Source organism: Oncorhynchus masou, chromosome 13, assembly GCF_036934945.1.
Source record: "Oncorhynchus masou masou isolate Uvic2021 chromosome 13, UVic_Omas_1.1, whole genome shotgun sequence".
Taxonomy (NCBI): domain Eukaryota; kingdom Metazoa; phylum Chordata; class Actinopteri; order Salmoniformes; family Salmonidae; genus Oncorhynchus; species Oncorhynchus masou.
Genome location: NC_088224.1, coordinates 33,169,095 through 33,190,614, shown reverse-complemented (window position 1 = coordinate 33,190,614; position 21,520 = coordinate 33,169,095). Strand labels below are relative to the sequence as shown.

General features: G+C 40.9%; 1 protein-coding gene across 3 annotated transcripts; it reads left to right on the top strand.

The window, feature by feature from the left end:
* The first annotated feature begins 1,108 nt into the window (after positions 1-1,108).
* LOC135552112 (hepatoma-derived growth factor-like) lies at positions 1,109-20,806 on the top strand. Of its 3 annotated transcripts, none has more exons than XM_064983525.1 (6): positions 1,109-1,174; positions 9,189-9,265; positions 9,568-9,712; positions 10,006-10,161; positions 15,671-15,859; positions 16,287-20,806. In XM_064983525.1, the coding sequence occupies exons 1-6, from the start codon at positions 1,124-1,126 to the stop codon at positions 16,305-16,307; spliced, it is 639 nt and encodes a 212-aa protein (XP_064839597.1). In that variant the 5' UTR covers positions 1,109-1,123; the 3' UTR covers positions 16,308-20,806. The 3 variants fall into 3 exon arrangements, with proteins under 3 accessions (XP_064839597.1, XP_064839596.1, XP_064839598.1); XM_064983524.1 differs by having other exon boundaries at positions 1,113-1,602; XM_064983526.1 differs by lacking the exon at positions 1,109-1,174 and adding an exon at positions 1,641-2,244.
* The last annotated feature ends 714 nt before the right edge of the window (positions 20,807-21,520 follow it).

Below are 21,520 nucleotides of genomic sequence, written 5' to 3'. Positions count from 1 at the left end.
TCCTAAAATTGACTTTAATACTGCCAACAACAAAATGGTTCTCATTTCCTGTACTTTATTTGGAGCAGCAATATGATCTTAACGAATCTCCACAAATGAGTCATATGAGGAATTCAGACATTGGCAGCATGAACTCAATGCTAGTTGTTGGATTCCACCAGCCTCCTCAGATGGCATCAGAACCCCTCTATGTCCTCAGGTATACAGCAAGAAACAACAATATGATGGATTTGACAGGTGGAGAGGTGAGGGGCTTCTTAAACAATATCATAAGGCAAATGGGACTCATCTGCTGAAAGGTTTTTCTGCAAACAGAAGGCTCACACATTTGTCTGTGCGGCTCAGAACCTGTCAAATTAGGTACTTTAGATGCTATACAATGAAGTGTCAAAGTTTATATGTGAGACTAAGGCAATATAGTAAGTCTGGCATCACAGATCATGATAAAACACCCAACAGGTTTGATTGGAGATACTTTGGTTGGTCTTGGATTTTTACTAATATGTCAAAAGAAGACTGGACTCCTTTACAGCCCATTCATGCTACTTGATATATCCAGTAATGTCAATCATCTTCACACAGGTTTTTACAGGTACCTTGGACTTCTCAATATTCCCACACGGTGTCTTGATCTGAGAATACCAGGAGCAACTCGGGGACATTTTAGAGTTGGACAATTCAGGATGAATTATCAGTTTGAGATACTTAGTGTACTACTCAACCCTTTTCACACTACTGAGTCCAGTGGGACTGCGCCAAGCTGAATTTTGGCCTGGCCCGGTTATGCATTCATTCACCATAAGATTTCTGGAACTGTGCTGCAAAGGAAAGTGAGAAAGAAAATAGAGCCAGTACAGTACCCTTTTTTGGATTGGCACAATAGTGGATAGAATTGTATTGGTTCTCCCTAGATAGATTGTTTATGTATTTGGGTAGCCTTTTACCAGTAGAATATTATAGACAATTGACCTTTTAAAGCAAATCAAATACAAAACAGGGATTTTTGTTGGTGTACTGGAAGGTTTTTGTTCCTTAGAATCCATGGAGGGTATGAAATCTTGCAGAATTCCAATATCTTTGTTACCTCGGTTTTGGCCTAGACCATACTAGTCAATCCCAGATAATGAATCTGCTCATGAGAGGGAAGCGGTTCCAAATTTCAAACAAAAACAAGGTCTGTAGATATAGACTACAGAGGATTACGACGGCAGGAATAACGGAATGATAATATTTTTAAATAAGAAAATTACATTTAATAGCTGCAGCTTGTAACCACACTCTGAAAAACTCTGGATCGCGCAAAGTTACCAATTCGATTGCGTCCATGTTCCAAATTTCTACGCATGATATAATTTTGACGCGAAAACCTGAAGCCACCCAAAGTTGGAGCTCTTAACCTCACAAGTGCAATCCTCTGGGAGGCTATATCTCGTTGTCCTTACTTGCAACAGTAAACTGACATTATACATTTTATATATATTTTTAAAACATATCTTATTCATCCGCTGAGAAGCTATGCCGAGGTCGAATAGGCAAAAAGAATACAAGCCTGGGGATCTCGTGTTTGCGAAAATGAAGGGTTATCCACATTGGCCCGCGAGGGTAAGCTCCTTCATACTTTTCTTCTTGCATAACCAAACGCTAATAGTAGACTTACCTCTTCTTGTTTCTAGTCCACATGCATGTAGGCCTATCTGCTAGATCAGTTCAACGAGGCCTATCCCCTGGTCTTTGCAAAGTTTATTGGCGTATGACTACGTGGTGTGAAATAGGCTAGTGGCATTTTTTTGTACATTCGGTGTTTGATTTTGAGAAATGCGAAATCATCTATTTGTAGCAGTAAACATAACATTTTTGGGTAACCTAGACAATGCCGTCCTTATTACTGTTCAGTTCGTAGAGGCACGGTTTAATTTAACCATTGATACGAGGCCTAGTATAGGCTGTTCGATAGATTCTGGCTTCACGTAAACAAACATGTATAACATCTTCAACTTCGGTAACAAATAGGCTCGAGTAGCCTACGTTTAAGAACAGTTACCACTCGGATATTAGGCTTTTCCAAGTCCAACTAGTAGCATTTTACAATGTGAATGTGAGACAAAGCTGAGGCGAGTCGTGAAATGGATTCTTTGAAACACTGTAACCGAGTTTGCTACAATGTGGTAATTCCCGTATGATTAATATTTGGCGGCAGCGGCGGCGTTTGATTGTCTGGAAGGAATGCATGAGCCTATTGTAACGGTAATGTAAATGTTGTATTTTAGCCTAGACTCCATTCCAAATTAGGGGAAAGTAGGTAATTCATTATCATTAATGAGAATTGCCATTGTTTATATATATATATATAAAAAAATAAGTTATATCCTCGGGCAAAGGACAACACACATTGCTTGAATTAGTGCTCTCCCTTCCTGAGGCATTCCAAATCCATTGAAGTGTAATTAACTGTTTCGGCAACGTGGATTAGTTTCAAGTAAATATTCTACCAATTTATGCAACAACAGCGTTTGGAAACTTCTAAAAGTTTCATTAATTTATTTTCGTCAAAAGTCATGCCGAATTTACCTCTGTAATTTATACTTTTGCACAGTAGCCGCCCCACAATAACATTGGGAAATGACCAGCTGAAGCAACAAATAAATAAAAGAAGTAGTCTTCAGGACAATGTGTTATTTGTTCATTTGTATTAATTGTGCATTGCTCATGATGGCAGTATACTTGTACATGACAGAAATTCACAACCAGATGCCTAGAGGGCACTGTTACAAAAGTAAGATATAGAGCATGATATCAGAAAGCTCAGAATGGCTGTCAGCCTACGATGACCATAGATACAGGACATGACTGGTCAGATCCCTGGAACAATGCATATACCCCCCCCCCGTTTTCTGTCTGTCTCTCCTCCCACTATCCCTCCCTCCTTCCCCTTTAACAGAGTGTCCACAGTCAATGCCCCTGTCCTTGCCCACCAAACACACACTCTGGTAAGATGCACAACGGGCACGCCTATAGGGCCTCTTTGGCATGACGCTCATCAGGAAGCAAGGTGGCACAGCGAGGCAGGCACGGCGACTCAGTGCCCAACTGTTGTCACAGGACTTCCTGTACAACACACCATAGCTGTGTCACACAGAGAAAGATAATGGGTACCTCTCAATTTTATGGAGTCTTAATCTGAAAACAAGGTAGCCTAGGTGTCCGGTGTTGTGTCCCAATAATCTCCTTGCTTCCGAAGTGTGCACTTATTCACTTCCCTTCACGGATTTTAAAGTGGCAATATGTAACTTTTTGGGCCACCCTGACCAAATTCTCATAGAAATGTGAGTTATAGATCTATCATTCTACTTGAAAGCAAGTCTAAGAAGTAGAGGTTGACCGATTTAATTAGGGCCGATTTCAAGTTTTCATAACAACCGGTAATCTGCATTTTTGGACACCGATTACATTGCATTCCACGAGGAAATTGCTTGGCAGGCTGACCACCTGTTACGCGAGTGCAGCAAGAAGCCAAGGTAAGTTACTTGCTAGCATTAAACTTATCTTATAAAAAACAATCAAACTTAACATAATCACTAGTTAGCTACACATGGTTGATGATATTACTAGGTTAACGAGCTTGTCCTGCATTGCATATAATCAATGCGGTGCCTGTTAATTTTTCATGAATCACAGCCTACTTTGCCAAACGGGTAATGTTTTAACAAAAGCGCATTCGCGAAAAAAGCACAATCGTTGCATGAATGTACCTAACCATAAATATCAGTGCCTTTCTTAAAATCAATACACAGAAGTATATTTTTTAAAACCTGCATATTTATTTAAAAGAGTCATGTTAGCAGGCAATATTAACCGGGGAAATTGTGTCACTTCTCTTGCGTTCATTGCATGCAGAGTCAGGGTATATGCAACAGTTTGGGCTGCCTGGCTCGTTGCGAACTAATTTGCCAGAATTTTACGTAATTATGACATAACATGGAAGGTTGTGCAATGTCACTGACATATTTAGACTTAGGGTTGCCTCCTGTTCGATAAAATACACAACGGTTCTGTATGTCACTGAAATAATAAATGATAATTTCCGGATTTTACCATATTACTGACCTAAGGCTCATATTTCTGTGTTTATTTTATTATTATTAAGTCTATGATTTGATAAATGATAGAGTAGTCTGACTGAGCGGTGGGAGACGGCAGCAGGCTCGTAAGCATTCATTCAAACTTTACTGCGTTTGCCAGCAGCTCTTAGCAATGCTTGCTTCACAGCTCTGTTTATGACTTCAAGCCTATCAAAAAATCAAATCAAATTTTATTTGTCACATACACATGGTTAGCAGATGTTAATGCGAGTGTAGCGAAATGCTTGTGCTTCTAGTTCCGACAATGCAGTAATAACCAACAAGTAATCTAACTAACAATTCCTAAACTACTGTCTTATACACAGTGTAAGGGGATAAAGAATATGTACATAAGGATATATGAATGAGTGATGGTACAGAGCAGCATAGGCAAGATACAGTAGATGGTATTGAGTACAGTATATACATATGAGATGAGTATGTAAACAAAGTGGCATAGTTAAAGTGGCTAGTGATACATGTATTACATAAGGATGCAGTCGATGATATAGAGTACAGTATATACGTATGCATATGAGATGAATAATGTAGGGTAAGTAACATTATATAAGGTAGCATTGTTTAAAATGGCTAGTGATATATTTACATTTCCCATCAATTCCCATTATTAAAGTGGCTGGAGTTGAGTCAGTGTCAGTGTGTTGGCAGCAGCCACTCAATGTTAGTGGTGGCTGTTTAACAGTCTGATGGCCTTGAGATAGAAGCTGTTTTTCAGTCTCTCGGTCCCAGCTGTGATGCACCTGTACTGACCTCGTCTTCTGGGTGATAGCGGGGTGAACAGGCAGTGGCTCGGGTGGTTGATGTCCTTGATGATCTTTATGGCCTTCCTGTAACATCTGGTGGTGTAGGTGTCCTGGAGGGCAGGTAGTTTGCCCCCGGTGATGCGTTGTGCAGACCTCACTACCCTCTGGAGAGCCTTACGGTTGAGGGCGGAGCAGTTGCCGTACCAGGCGGTGATACAGCCCGCCAGGATGCTCTCGATTGTGCATTTGTAGAAGTTTGTGAGTGCTTTTGGTGACAAGCCAAATTTCTTCAGCCTCCTGAGGTTGAAGAGGCGCTGCTGCGCCTTCTTCACGATGCTGTCTGTGTGAGTGGACCAATTCAGTTTGTCTGTGATGTGTATGCCGAGGAACTTAAAACTTGCTACTCTCTCCACTACTGTTCCATCGATGTGGATAGGGGGTGTTCCCTCTGCTGTTTCCTGAAGTCCACAATCATCTCCTTAGTTTTGTTGACGTTGAGTGTGAGGTTATTTTCCTGACACCACACTCCGAGGGCCCTCACCTCCTCCCTGTAGGTCGTCTCGTCGTTGTTGGTAATCAAGCCTACCACTGTTGTGTCGTCCGCAAACTTGATGATTGAGTTGGAGGCGTGCGTGGCCACGCAGTCGTGGGTGAACAGGGAGTACAGGAGAGGGCTCAGAACGCACCCTTGTGGGGCCCCAGTGTTGAGGATCAGCGGGGAGGAGATGTTGTTACCTACCCTCACCACCTGGGGGCGGCCCGTCAGGAAGTCCAGTACCCAGTTGCACAGGGCGGGGTCGAGACCCAGGGTCTCGAGCTTGATGACGAGCTTGGAGGGTACTATGGTGTTGATTGCCGAGCTGTAGTCGATGAACAGCATTCTCACATAGGTATTCCTCTTGTCCAGATGGGTTAGGGCAGTGTGCAGTGTGGTTGAGATTGCATCGTCTGTGGACCTATTTGAGCGGTAAGCAAATTGGAGTGGGTCTAGGGTGTCAGGTAGGGTGGAGGTGATATGGTCCTTGACTAGTCTCTCAACGCACTTCATGATGACGGAAGTAATTGCTACGGGGCGGTAGTCGTTTAGCTCAGTTACCTTAGCTTTCTTGGGAACAGGAACGATGGTGGCCCTCTTGAAGCATGTGGGAACAGCAGACTGGTATAGGGATTGATTGAATATGTCCGTAAACACACCAGCCAGCTGGTCTGCGCATGCTCTGAGGGCGCGGCTGGGGATACCGTCTGGGCCTGCAGCCTTGCGAGGGTTAACACGTTTAAATGTTTTACTCACCTCGGCTGCAGTGAAGGAGAGACCGCATGTTTCCGTTGCAGGCCGTGTCAGTGGCACTGTATTTTCCTCAAAGCGGGCAAAAAAGTTATTTAGTCTGCCTGGGAGCAAGACATCCTGGTGCGTGACTGGGTTGGATTTCTTCCTGTAGTCCGTGATTGACTGTAGACCCTGCCACATGCCTCTTGTGTCTGAGCCGTTGAATTGAGATTCTACTTTGTCTCTGTACTGACGCTTAGCTTGTTTGATAGCCTTACGGAGGGAATAGCTGCACTGTTTGTATTCAGCCATGTTACCAGACACCTTGCCCTGATTGAAAGCAGTGGTTTGCGCTTTCAGTTTCACGCGAATGCTGCCATCAATCCACGGTTTCTGGTTAGGGAATGTTTTAATCGTTGCTATGGGAACGACATCTTCAACGCACGTTCTAATGAACTCGCACACCGAATCAGCGTATTCGTCAATGTTGTTATCTGACGCAATACAAAACATGTCCCAGTCCACGTGATGGAAGCAGTCATGGAGTGTGGAGTCAGCTTGGTCGGACCAGCGTTGGACAGACCTCAGCGTGGGAGCTTCTTTTTTTTAGCTTTTGTCTGTAGGCAGGTATCAGCAAAATGGAGTCGTGGTCAGCTTTTCCGAAAGGGTGGCGGGGCAGGGCCTTATATGCGTCGCGGAAGTTAGAGTAACAGTGATCCAAGGTTTTTCCGCCCCTGGTTGCGCAATCGATATGCTGATAAAATTTAGGGAGTCTTGTTTTCAGATTAGCCATGTTAAAATCCCCAGCAACAATGAATGCAGCCTCCGGATAAATGGTTTCCAGTTTGCAAAGAGTTAAATAAAGTTCGTTCAGAGCCATCGATGTGTCTGCTTGGGGGGGGGATATATACGGCTGTGATTATAATCGAAGAGAATTCTCTTGGTAGATAATGCGGTCTACATTTGATTGTGAGGAATTCTAAATCAGGTGAACAGAAGGATTTGAGTTCCTGTATGTTTCTTTCATCGCACCATGCCTCGTTAGCCATAAGGCATACACCCCCATGCCTCTTCTTACCAGAAAGGTGTTTGTTTCTGTCGGCGCGATGCGTGGAGAAACCCGTTGGCTGCACCGCTTCGGATAGCGTCTCTCCAGTGAGCCATGTTTCCGTGAAGCACAGAACGTTACAGTCTCTGATGTCCCTCTGGAATGCTACCCTTGCTCGGATTTCATCAACCTTGTTGTCAAGGGACTGGACATTGGCAAGAAGAATGCTTGGAAGTGGGGCACAATGTGCCCGTCTCTGTAGTCTGACCAGAAGACCGCCTCGTTTCCCTCTTTTTCTGAGTCGTTTTTTTGGGTCGCTGCATGCGATCCATTCCGTTGTCCTGTTTGTAAGGCAGAACACAGGATCCGCGTCGCGAAAAACATATTCTTGGTCGTACTGATGGTGAGTTGACGCTGATCTTATATACAGTAGTTCTTCTCGACTGTATGTAATGAAACCTAAGATTACCTGGGGTACTAATGTAAGAAATAACACGTAAAAAAACAAAAAACTGCATAGTTTCCTAGGAACGCGAAGCGAGGCGGCCATCTCTGTCGGCGCCGGAAGTAAGAATCAACTTCTGAGATTAGGCTGGCAATACTAAAGTGCCTATTAGAACATCCAATAGTCAAAGGTATTTGAAATACAAATGGTATAGAGAGAAATAGTCGACACGTCATAATTCCTATAATAACTACAACCTAAAAGTTCTTTAACTGCAAATATTGGAGAACTGGGAATATTGAACCACCAGCTTTCATATGTTCTGAGCAAGGAACTTAAGCTTTAGCTTTTTTACATGGCACATATTGCACTTTTAATTTCTTCTCCAACATTGTGTTTTTGCATTATTTAAGTATGTTCTAGGTGTGCTTTTTTTCTATGCTTCCCGTTCTTATATATATATTTTTGCTACTTTTACCTTCGTTTTTTTTTTACACCAGCCTCAAAGAGCTGAAACAATATTTTGGGTTATGGAAAATGTATTTCACAGCGGTTTAGATTGTACACTATCTTATTTTGTCGGACACCTCCAAATGTGCAACTACACCAAAGAATGTGGCAAATGAGCATGCAGAAAAGTATACGCTCACATAAGCATTGGGTAATTAATACATTTGTGCATGATCCCAGATGTGCATGCACATTCATAACACATTCACAGCACGCAAAACAAAAAATCATTACTATTCCATAAACTAGCCCATAATGCCAAACCTACACACACTGTTGTTTTTTATTGTTCAGCACAAAGTGAGTCAGTGAAGAGACTTATTGATTTGCCACTTGGTTTATTGCCCAATATTTGCCTTTGGGAGAGTGACACCATTTTCACACAACTAAATGGCAGTCATTTACGCTATGTGTGTATTTGAGTAACAAAACAAGTGTTGGTCAGTCATTGACAGGCCTGGTTGTCGACAGGTTCTTTGAGTGTGAAGTACATTTTTAATTACCTTATTGGAGCACTGGCGTCTTTGTTTACACTGGTCTGTTTCTTCTTTGTTTCAGTAGCCAACATTTCTTTTTTATGTACTTGTTTGTGTTAGCTCCTGCAATTCATAAATCCATATCAGGTACTGGCACAGGTGATATTTAAGAACGGCTGTCCTAGTGCTCCAGTTGCCTTGAGAGATGTGGAGAGTTAACGCCGTTAGTTGGTTCTCCCTATTTGATTTTTAAAAAACAATCCTTTATCTTATATTTGCTTTTGTTTTGCTCCATTTGTTTTTGGTTTGCTTCATGTCTTTAAGTTTGGTGTGGGTTTAAATTGTGTTTGTCTCCTCTTGGGCATATTTAGACATGATTGGGGCCTTTAAGTCCCAGTTGGACACCCCCTTTCTGAAACCCTTTCTGAACCTGTTTAGTTTTGGTTTTTAGTGACTCTTTGTTAGTTCACCTTCTGTTTGAGCTACAGTTTTTGGTTTCTTTCTGGGGGACGTAACAGATGCACTCACTAAAAGATTGCACTCCCCATTTCCTTCCGCAGATTAATGAGTTACCCGAAGGAGCAGTCAAGTCCCCCTCCAACAAGTACCAAGTATTCTTCTTTGGGACACATGAGACGTAAGTGAATATTGCTTTTGATGTGACGAATCCTATCACAAATCCAAATGAGCCCCTACCTTCAATACACTTGTGGAGATCTGAGAGAAGTAATATGGTGAAAATACAGACTAGCTTATCAGAGAACAAGTTGGAGCTACCACCATATTGTTTCTTTCGCGTATCAAATTCTCTCCAAATCTCCACAAGTGCATTAGGCGGTTCGTTTGAAATTAGAATTAGCTCCATAGAATAGTATTTTGAAGCTCTGTAGGTTGTTGCATGCGTCAACCTTTGAACTTTCTACAATTTTGCCATCTCAGTGCATTCCTGGGTCCCAAGGACTTGTTCCCCTATGAGGAGGGCAAGGAGAAGTTTGGCAAGCCCACCAAGAGGAAAGGCTTCAGTGAGGGTCTATGGGAAATTGAGAACAATCCTACGGTGATACACGAACCCGCAGGTTATGAGGTGTGTGTGTGTGTGTGTGTGTGCTTAGATTACGACGGAAAGGGTCGTGTCTGTCTACCTGCCGACGTGCATGAGCCTTTGTTCCTGTGTGACACACATGATTTTAGCCAATATTAAGAAGCACACCACACACAATGTTTATTTTTCCTTTTCTGGTAACACAAAATCCCTATTACTTTATCATCCATGACGAAAAGTACTCCCAAATACAGATTTACCTATACTCAACCTCAGCAAATACAGGGAGTAATTCACCACAATTTCCTGCCAAAAGTATGTTCTTTCTCGCTCAGCTGGCAAAGGAGACCCCAGCAGAGGGGGCAGTGGAAGCAGGTGTGCCGCGAAAGGGGAATGCAGAAGGAAGCAGTGATGAGGACGAAGGGACCCTCATCATCGATGAGAAGACCGACAGGGGAGGGGCCAAGAGGAAAGCTGGGGATTCCGTCGAGGTAAGTGTCAGTCACAAGCAATGTTCCCATTTTTTTGAGTGCAAATTTCATGTCTGCTGAGCACCAACTTGAACGTTTATAGTGAACACTGAGGCTGTACCCACTTTAAGTTAGTTTTAACAGTGGCCAAGTCGTCTATTTTATCATAATACCAGAGTGGCCTACCATCAAAAACAATGGCGAAAATGCATCCCATAACATTTTAATATGGAAATAGCTGTTCTATCATTCAGCCAACAGTAGCAGACAATGTGTGGTGTTCAATGAAGGCCTACATTCCATGAGACTTTTAACCTCTATCTGCTTGTCCTTCAGACAAGGTGACTGAAAATGTTGTTTGATGCCAGAAACCACTTTACAAAATCAAATGTATTATTATTCCCATAACATTATTACAGAGAATCATACAAATTATGCTACCCTCTGCCTATTGGCTACTTAGCTTATTCAAACCTGTTTCAAAATACCACACTGCCCCTTTAAGACAAAAAAGCCCTTTTTCCTGACTTGTTTTTTTAAGATGTCTAGAAATGTATACATTTTGTGCTTGTGTAGGAAGCAATCACTCCTGTATTGCTAATTACAAACAATCTATAACTGTGTTAATAACTCACTACCTAGCAAATGATATGAACAAAATGTGCACAAGTGGCTATATGCAGCTCTCACTTTGATCCTAAACCAAGCTCATCTATTCACGGCTGCTCATGTTGAAAACACAGTCCAGTTCAAAGTAAATGGCACATATCCATATATGGCAATGATCTGTTATCATATAGGCCTACTGCAGCTCTGATTGTTTATGCCACACTGGTCTGTATAGAGTATGGGATGAGACGTGCGTGTCAATGCAATAGTATCCTACTCTGATGTGTTCTGCCTACAACAAAATCTCTTGCATAGTTTGTTTTGTTTCAGTATGTTGCATTGGAAGTGGCTAACATTGCATTGATTCGATCACAATTGCCACTGTAAAGGGAAATGCTCTAGAACAGTCGTCACCAACCTTTTCTGAGTCAAAATGCAGGTAGAGATCTACTGCTCAGATTATTTTTTACATTACTTAAAAAACAAGCATATGCAACATTGACCAATTATAAAAACAGTACTGGAACAATGAGGTTTGCGCAGCAAGCTATAGGCCCGATACTTACAGTGCCTTGCGAAAGTATTCGGCCCCCTTGAACTTTGCGACCTTTTGCCACATTTCAGGCTTCAAACATAAAGATATTAAACTGTATTTTTTTGTGAAGAATCAACAACAAATTTATTGGCTATTTCAAACTTTTTTAACAAATCAAAAACTGAAAAATTGGGCGTGCAAATTATTCTGCAGGAGCAGATTTCAGGAGGACAAGACACCGTTCTTTTCTTCTGATGACTGATATAAGGGCCTGTACAGTATGTGTCAGGCCTATCTGACTGATATGATGGTCATAATGCTTCTTGACTGTGTCATAAAGTGTATTTTCTACAAGGTATTTAAAATATGATGAAAGAATGCATTACAACAAGAAGAACAAAGGATTTAAGAAACAGACTTTCAAACGAAAGGAAACATCTGGGTAGGGTAAAAAACTATAAACAACTTATGTAATAATAAGATAATTCTTCAGATGTTTAATAAATCTAATCATAAATTTTATACAATTATTTTAAATACCAATCATGAGTCTTTTTTGCATAGCCTCGTCTCAAGCGAGTGCTATTTATACTTTATAAATACTATATATAATGTTGAGTGACCAGTGTAATTTCTCAAAAAGATGGACATGCCATTGGTAGACATTCCAGCAGTACTCGATGCTCCTTTAAAGATGGTATCTGCAGTAGGGGAAACAGTGCCACTGTTAATATACTGTATATGTTTTTGGTTTTTGAGGAGACTAAGCGGAGGTGAGGAGTGTCGCACAGCGTGCAGAACATATTCTGCTGTTTTATCGCGCATGTAGTGATGTCTGAGGGGAATTTCTTTTGTTGTTGTTTTGCAGTAACTTCTTTGTTATAATATTGCAAATGAACATGGCAGTTTCACCATTAAGCATTCCAGATTTAAGTTTTCAAAATGTCCTAGGACACATTGATGGTTAAACAATAATCACACTCTACAGAGGATGTTTTTATTAAGGAAATATAATAAACATTTTATTCCAGAACAGTGGTAGTACAGTAGGGGCCCGAGGGCAGACACTTAATGTGTTGTGAAATCTGTTGATTGTATAGTTATTTTTTTAAATGGAATAACTGCTTTAATTTTACTGGACTCCAGGAAGAGTAGGCCTTGGCCACAGCAAATGGGGATCCTTAATAAATACAAATACAAACAGTCACACTGTTGTAATAGTGTGGTGTATACCTTCGTCCGAAAATGCAAACATGACCCTTTTCATGGCAGTGGTTTTTCTACCAAAACCAAGTGTGGATTGCAGTTGCTCCTTAGAGAAGTCCATAGACCTCTTATGTGGTAAGAAAACAAATACCTGAATACATAATTTCACTGAACTATCCCATTACTTTCAAATTTGATTGTATTACGTTTAAAGAATTAATACCTTTAAAGGCTAGTCGGAGTGCCGCCAAACAAAGCAAAGTCTGCGTTTTAAAAAGACTGAGGCACTGGAAGAATTTAAAGGTTATGCATGTAACATTTCTAACTCGATCACATACAGTGCCTTTGGAAAGTATTCAAAACCCTTGACTTTTTCCACATTTTGTTAGCTTACAGCCTTATTCTAAAATGTATTAATCTACGCACAATACCTCATAATGACAAAGCAAAAACAGGTCTTTAGAAATGGTTGCTAATTTATACTTTAAAAAAAACTGAAATATTACATTTACATAAGTATTCAGACCTTTTACTCAGTACTTTGTTGAATCACCTTTTGTAGCGATTACAGCCTAGAGTCTTGGGTATGACACTACAATCTTGGCACACATGTATTTGGGGAGTTTCTCCCATTCTTCTCTGCAGATCCTCTCAAGCGCCGTCAGGTTGGATGTGAAGTTTTGCTCCACGGCCTTTTCAGGTCTCTCCAGCAATGTTAGATCAGGTTTAAGTCCGGGCTCTGGCAAGCCACTCGAGGACATTCAGAGACTTGTCCCAAAGCGCTCCTGGGTTGTCTTGGCTGTGTGCTTAGTGTCGTTGTCCTGTTGGAAGGTGAACCTTCGGCCCCAGTCTGAGGCCTTGAGCACTCTAGAGCAGGTTTTCATCAAGGATCTCTCTGTACTTTACTCCATTCATCTTTCCCTCGTTCCTGACTAGTATCCCAGTCCCTGCAGCTGAAAAACATCCCAACAGCATGATTCTGCCACCACCATGCTTCACCATAGGGAAGGTACCAGGTTTCCTCCAGACGTGACACTTGGCATTGAAGTCAAAGAGTTCAAACTTTGTTTCATCAGACCAGAGAATCTTGTTTCTCATGGTCTGAGAGTCTTTAGGTGCCTTTTTGGCAAACTCCAAGCGGGCTGTCGTGTGCCTTTTTACTGAGGAATGATTGGTGGAGTGCTGCAGAGATGGTTATCCTTCTGGAAGGTTCTCCCATCTCCACAGACAATCTCTAGAGCTCTGTCAGAGTGACCATCGGGTTCTTGGTCATCTCCCTGACCAAGGCCCTTCTCTTGGTGGTTCCAAACTTCTTCCATTTAAGAATGATGGCGGCCACTTCTTGGGGACATTTAATGCTGCAGAAAGGTGTTGGTACCCTTCTGCAGATCTGTGCCTCGACACAATCCTGTCTCGTAGCTCTACGAACAATTCCCCTCCACCTTATGGCTTGTGTTTTGCTCTGACATGCACTGCCAACTGTGGGACCTTATATAGACACGTGTGCCTTTCTAAATCATGTCCAATCAATTGAATTTACCACAGGTGGACTCCAATCAAGTTGTAGAAACATCTCAAGGATGATCAATGGAAACAGCATGCACATGAGCTCAATTTTGAGTCTGATAGTAAAGGGTCTGAATGCTTATGTAAATAAGGTATTTATATATAACACATTTGCAAATTATTATTTTTCATAACAGGGTATTGTTTGTAGATTGCTGTTTTAATTTTTAAAAATTTTAGAATAAGGCTGTAACATAACAATGTGGATAAAGACAAGGGGTCTGAATACTTTATGAAGGCACTGTATATAATGAATGAATAAAAATCCACTGGAGAAAAGCTGGCCGGTTCGGCTACATCTCCCTGTTTTATGATTAGTTCTGGTTTGAGAGGTTGACAACGTTAGAAAAACATTAGCATTACAATACTTCCTCATGACCTTGAAATAGTTGTTTTACATCAGTTTTTGTGACAATCTTTGCTATTTTTCTTTTAACATCCTGTATTGTGTGCTTATTATTTTACCATATGTTCTAGACTATTTTGAGACCTTAATAAGGAGCATCAGGTACTGCTGGAATGTCTCCCAATTCATGTCCATCTTTTTGTAAGAAATTACTGGTCACTCAAAACATATAAAGTATTTCTAATGTATAATTTTATTTATTTTTATTTTATTTAACCAGGTAGGCAAGTTGAGAACAAGTTCTCATTTACAATTGCAACCTGGCCAAGATAAAGCAAAGCAGTTCGACACACAACAACGACACAGAGTTACACATGGAGTAAAACAAACATACAGTCAATAATACAGTATAAACAAGTCTATATACAATGTGAGCAAATGAGGTGAGATAAGTGAGGTAAAGGCGAAAAAGAAGAAAAAAAAGGCCATGGTGGCAAAGTAAATACAATATAGCAAGTAAAACACTGGAATGGTAGATTTGCAGTGGAAGAATGTGCAAAGTAGAAATAAAAATAATGGGGTGCAAAGGAGCTAAATAAATAAAATAAATACAGTAGGGAAAGAGGTAGTTGTTTGGGCTAAATTATAGGTGTGCTATGTACAGGTGCAGTGAGCTGCTCTGACAGTTAGTGCTTAAAGCTGGTGAGGGAGATAAGTGTTTCCAGTCTCAGGCAGCGATCGGTTGAAGAGCATGCATTTAGTTTTACTTGTATTTAAGAGCAATTGGAGGCCACGGAAGGAGAGTTGTATGGCTTTGAAGCTTGCCTCGCCCTCACTTTAGATGAAGCCACGCAAAAATACATAGCTAATGATTAAATGGCATATAAGGACCTATATTATACATATAAATTATCCTATGGATCATTACTACATACTTTAGAAGTTTATAAATATGTGAATAGCTAGCTTACTAACATTAACAAATGTTGGAGTACTGATTTTAATGAATACACAATTTACTAATCCATTATAAATGCTTTACTACAAGGTGTTATTATAAAGTGCTGCCAAATATTAAATAGAAAAGGTGCAGGTGTGGCTCACTTTGCTATTCGTAAATAAATTGTTATTACATGGTATTTCAAAGGTTTTTAAGAGGTTGTTTATTTGAATCAGTAAAAAAAACGTAAGAAAGTAAGCAATCATGTATGTTTGCCGACTTGTGGAAACATGGCACTTGAATAAGGGTCATGTCTTTCTCTCTGAAGAGCTCTCCTAAACGACCTAAGGACACAGAGAGCAAAGGTGACTCGAAGGTGGATAGCAAGAAGTCTGACACCGAGCTGAAGCTCAATGACAAGGTAGGGCCTAAGCCCACAGCGCTGTCTTCTGCAGGTGAACCAAAGCCAGAGAGCCAAGCAAAACCACCGACCGAGGCCCAATTAACATCAGAGAAGGTGAGGGAAGCTGTCTTTTACACATTGAGTTACAGAGACATAAAACAACAACAAAAAATAATAATGAACGTACCCTTCACTATGTTTTACACCAACCTCCTGTTTGGAGAATATCTATTAATTTGGTCATACTTCAGGGCTGACACAGGGTGAGTTTTCCAAACGCCTTGAAGCTAATATGGCCTGTTATTTCTCTTGACAATCTTCTGTGCTTGAATTAACGCAATTCAAATTAAGCACTTTGCTGTCCTACGTGAGCTGTGTCATGAAGAGATGTGTTGTACTGTGCTGGCAACGAGGTTTTTGAGAAACTCACCCCTGATCCACTTAGCTTTGAATAGTTAGTGGTGTTTCGTTCATTTCCAACATTATTTAAAAACATAAATTACTGATGCAATGTAACATTTTCTCCATGCTTTTCTTTCAGCCTGTGACTGACAGTGCTTAACAGCAACCCTCCGAGGATGACCAAGGACCCGTGGTTCTTTTCCATGGAATTTTGGGCATCAACATAATTAGCTAATCTTTGAATGCTAGGTTTCTGCTGTTATTAAGTAACTGGAAAGTGTTAAGACCTATATAGAAATTGTACAGGCCAAACAAACTTACTTGCCAGTTGGGGGTATTGAATATCCCAGGATTTAAATTGTTGTCAAACCAATAGTGAGGAGAAATGCAATGCTCAAGAGGAAATGGGTTTCGGATGTATACATTTTTTTTTTTAAAGTGCAATTATGAAGTCTAGCTGCTAGGTGTCAAAATGCATTACAGTTTAGAGAGTACACACGCCCGCCGGTTTCTTAACAATCTGAACATAAGCAAACAAAAACACAATTTTGGGGAAAATCTTTTGACCATCACATTCATAATGCTTTTTCATTTAACATGAGAATCCTGCTTATCCTGTTTTAAATACGTTTTTAGTTTTGTGGTTCGTTGGTTTGAGAATATTAGATAGCTTTTTATCTATGACGGTGTGCTTTATAAAAAGAACACATCTTTATGTTCTTGGCTTTAAGGTGTGTACAGTGCATTCGGAAAGTATTCAGACCCCTCCACATTTTGTTCCATTATAGCCTTATTCTAAAATGGATTAAATAGTTTTTTTCCCCTCTTCAATCTACACACAATAACTCATAATGGCAAAGAAAAAACAGGTTGTTTTGAAATTTTTGCAAATGTATTAACAAATAAATACATATCACATTTGCATAAGTATTCAGACCCTTTACTCAGCACTTTGTTGAAGCACCTTTGGCAGCGATTACAGCCTTGAGTCGTCTTGGGTATGATGCTACAAACTTGGCACACCTGTATTTGGGAAGTTTCTCCCCTTCTCTGCAGATCCTCTCAAGTTCTGTCCTGTTGGATGGGGAGCGTCACTGCACAGCTATTTTCAGGTCTCTCCAGAAATGTTCGGTTTTAAGTCCAGGCTCTGGCTGGGCCACTCAAGGACATTTGGAGAATTGTCCCGAAGCCATTCCTGCGTTATCTTGGTAGGTGAACCTTCACCCAAGTCTGAGGTCCTGTGCACTCGGGAGCATGTTTTAATCCCCATGTACTTTGCTCCGTTTATCTTTCTCTCAATCCTGACGAGTCTCCCAGTCCCTGCTGCTGAAAAACATCCTCACAGCATAATGCTGCCACCACCGTGCTACACCGTAGCGATGGTGCCAGGTTTATTCCAGATGTGACACTTGGCCTTCAAGCCAAAGAGTTCAAACTTTGTTTCATCAGACCAGAGAATCTTGTTTCTGATGGTCTGAGAGTCATTTAGGTGCCTCCAAGCAGGCTGTCATGTGCCTTTTACTGAGGAGTGGCTTCCGTCTGGCCACTACCATAAAGGTCTGATTTGGTGGAGTGCTGCAGAGATGGTTGTCCTTCTGGAAGGTTCTCCCATCTCCACAGAGGAACTCTGGAGCTCTATAAGAGTGACCATTGGATTCTTGGTCACCTCCCTGACCAAGGCCCTTCTCCCCCAATTGCTCAGTTTTGCAGGGCAGCCAGCTCTAGGAAGATTCTTGGTGGTTCCAAACTTTTAAGAAGATGGCCACTGGGTTCTTGGGGACCTTCAATGCTGCAGAAATGTTTTGGTACCCTTCCCCAGACCTGTGCCTGGACAAAACCCTATCTCGGAGCTCTACTGACAATTCCGTCGACCTAATGGCTTGGCTTTTGCTCAGACATGCACTGTCAACTGCGGGACCTTATATAGACAGGTGTGTGCCTTTGTCCAATCATGTCCAATCAATTGAATTTATCACAGGTGGACTCCAAGTTGTAGAAACATCTCAAGGATGACCAATGGAAACAATGGACCCTGAGCTCAATTTCGAGTGTCGTAGCACATGGTCTGAATACTTATGTAAATAAGGTATTTCTGTTTTTAATATTTTATACATTTGCAAACATTTCTAAAATCCTGTTTCGCTTTGACATTGTGGGGTATTGTGTGTAGATTAATGAGACAAAAATAATATTTAATACATTTTATAATAAGGCTGTAACGTAACAAAATGTGGAAAAAGTCAAGGGGTCTTAATACTCTCCAAATGCACTGTACATAATAGTAATTGTACTTAAGTTTTTCCTCGGCCTGACTTTGAAATAGGTGATGTATTTTCTTACTCGTGGTGTGTTTCACTTTTAAGATATTTAACTTTTCTTAGATCACTAGCAAGTTGTCGCTAGCAAAACTATCGCTTTAAAGCTACATAACATGTTGCATGCTGCCTGTACATGGGAGGTGACCAAATGTCTTCATTGACACTTAGATCCCATAGAATTAACTTTTTATTGAATGTCACAAATCTATTCACATAAACACAAGAGAACAAAACCACTTTGCAAAGCCCTGTCTTAACCTGTTACACTCATACCTATATATTGGTTGAAAAATGCCTGATAAGCAACTAAATTGGAAGGCAGTGGCTATAGAGTAACATGCTATAAATGACGTCAGAGCTCAGGTTCTGTGCTTCACAGTGCTGTATGGGTTTTGACTGACAGCCGTTCTAAACTTGAGTACTGCACACGAGAGAGACGTTGCCCCCATCCCTCCCGCTAATTGGATAACTTTGGCAAATTTGTCTGAGCCTCTTTACATTTTAAGAGGACTCAATGTATTTTGAAAGATGAGATGTTGACGATAATAAATACTGTTTTGATGTCCATCAAGCAAGCCAAACACCCGTGAGTCCAAATGTGCACCTCACATTTCCATAACGTAAAACTCATGTCATATACAGGGTCAACGTTTATGATCACTATGTTTGATGTACAGTTACAAGATGACATGGCGTCATACCCTGGGTGGTTCTGAACAGAATGAGCCTGTGTTTGTCTATTGTGAAGCAAATTTGTTGCAGTTCACGCAACTGAATGCACTTGACTCCTTTTCTATGCACACCAAAATTACTATCCGTTTCTCTGAATTGCCTTGTAAAAGCCTAACCTTGTAAGATTGTACTTTATAATTTAGCTAGTGATGTTGGCAATAGAACAAGCTTTCAAATTATGCCAACCTGACCCAGATTTCAAATTATAATGGTCTGATTTGGATTGCATAAACAGTAATTGTGTGATGGCGTGGATGCAGGGTTGTGTTCCAAACAAAACGACTACAAGTGTGCTTGCTCTAGTTCCTCAATGGCACAGCTAGGAGAGCTTTAAAAAAAGCACCCTATCGTTGACGACTCTTCTTCTTAATAAATTGCACCTACCTGGTGTCCCAGGTTTTACTCAGTCCCTGATTAGAGGGAAGGAATAGTACATTTTTTTCTTAAGCAGTGGAAGTGGCTTCAAGGTTCAGATTTGAAAATGAGGGTTTTATGGTAAGGTATCGCTCATGTCTTAAATATATTTCTTGATAGTTCATGTTAATATCCACTGCACTGTTAATTTGTCCATACATGTACAATGTCATCCATCTTTTATGGTGCTTTAATGGTGACAATGTAATGAGAAGGACATCAGCCAATGTCCAACAAGATGGTGTCCTGGTTATTGTAATATTGGGCCACTTGTGAAAACATAACACTTCAACACTGTGTAGACGACCTGTCTGGGTACATGGTTGTTACGATTCTGATTTGGTAGTTGCTTTGCTTTTTTATTATACTATTCACTGTGGGACATGCTTTGAGTGTGTACTGTGTGTACCTTGATGTTTCGGTATGAGTGACTTGTCCTTCATGCCTTTTTGAACTGGAGCAAAGATACCTTTTTGATTGAGTATTGTCCTATGATTTTGGATGCTAAACCAAATTTTGTAAGATTAATTTTACTATTAGCTTGTAAGAATAACCCTTTTGTTGATGTTTGAAATACAATATGGTTTTTTTTCGGGGAGCCCTTTCTCTCATCTTATTGGTCCCTCCCTTATTTGTATGTTATTTGTAATTGTCATTGTGGGGGATCCCTGTGTGTTCTGGTTTGTATGATTGGATGACATTCATTCGTTGTGGCCCATGTTTGGTGAAATCCATATCTGCATTCAATCAGGTCTTTCGAACTCCATAAGTCATTAATTGACTCGTTTTGAAAACCACGACTCACAGGGGCGCTGCAGGACCAGGCCTTAGAACTGCTTTAAGTCTGTACTGAATATGGCCCAGACCTTTACTTGACCCTTTCTTTTCAACTGCTGGACTGTCACTCATTCATAGATAACGTTGTATGCTGACTGACCTACTACATGATTCTGGAGCTTTCATTGTTTTTCCCTTCTACATTTCAACTTTTAAAACCTAATGCTGTCAGAACGATTCCAAATGTTTTTTGGGTCATTGCCACATCCTCACCACCTTTGCAATTCACAGTGGACGTAAAGAGATAAAAAATGGCCTGATTGCCAGTTCGCCACCACGCTTCTTGCTTGGTTCTACCATTGTAGCGAGCCACCAGTCCATTTGGTTAAACTCAATAAACATGTTGATGACAAAATGAGGCCACCTGCCTGTCATGTTTGTAACTTTTTCTATGTGCCTGTGATTGTGAACTTATGTCAGGACACCACCAGCAGTGCCTTTCTTAACAATGTGCCCATTCCTCTCTAATCATTCAACCTGGACATTAATGTTCATCCCACCCAATTTAGTGGCCTTGTGGTTAGTGTCCACCCTGAGATTGGAAGGTTGAGAGTTCAATCCCTGCATCTCTGCTTGGCACTCAGCATAAAGGAGCTGGATCTGGGTGAGGCCCTGTGATAGACTAGCATCCTGTCCAGGGGGGTGTACGTGTACATTAAGCTGCCTCACGCTACAGAAACAGGAGATGGGCTCCTGACCTATGAGCTGTTCCGGCTCACACAAGCAAAGGCTTGGGCCAGCTACTTCCTTACCACCGCTGCCACTAAATATATTAGATGGTGGATGCAAGAAGGCAGGCATATCTTTTACTGAAAAGTCCACTATCTGACAGTGCCATTAACTTCCTGTCAAAGCATTTTTCTATTTATCCTCTGAAATGGGTAAACCTAAATTTATGAACCCATTGAAAACACTTACGACTAAAGTGTATTTATGAGAGTCTTTGTAGAGCCCCACAGTGGAGGTGTCGTAATACCAATAAAACCTAGCGGTCAAACAAATGCTTCCAATCGTTTTATCTGCTGTTCATTTTTACTTGGTTGTTATGTTTTGATAACCAGCAATCTCTCTT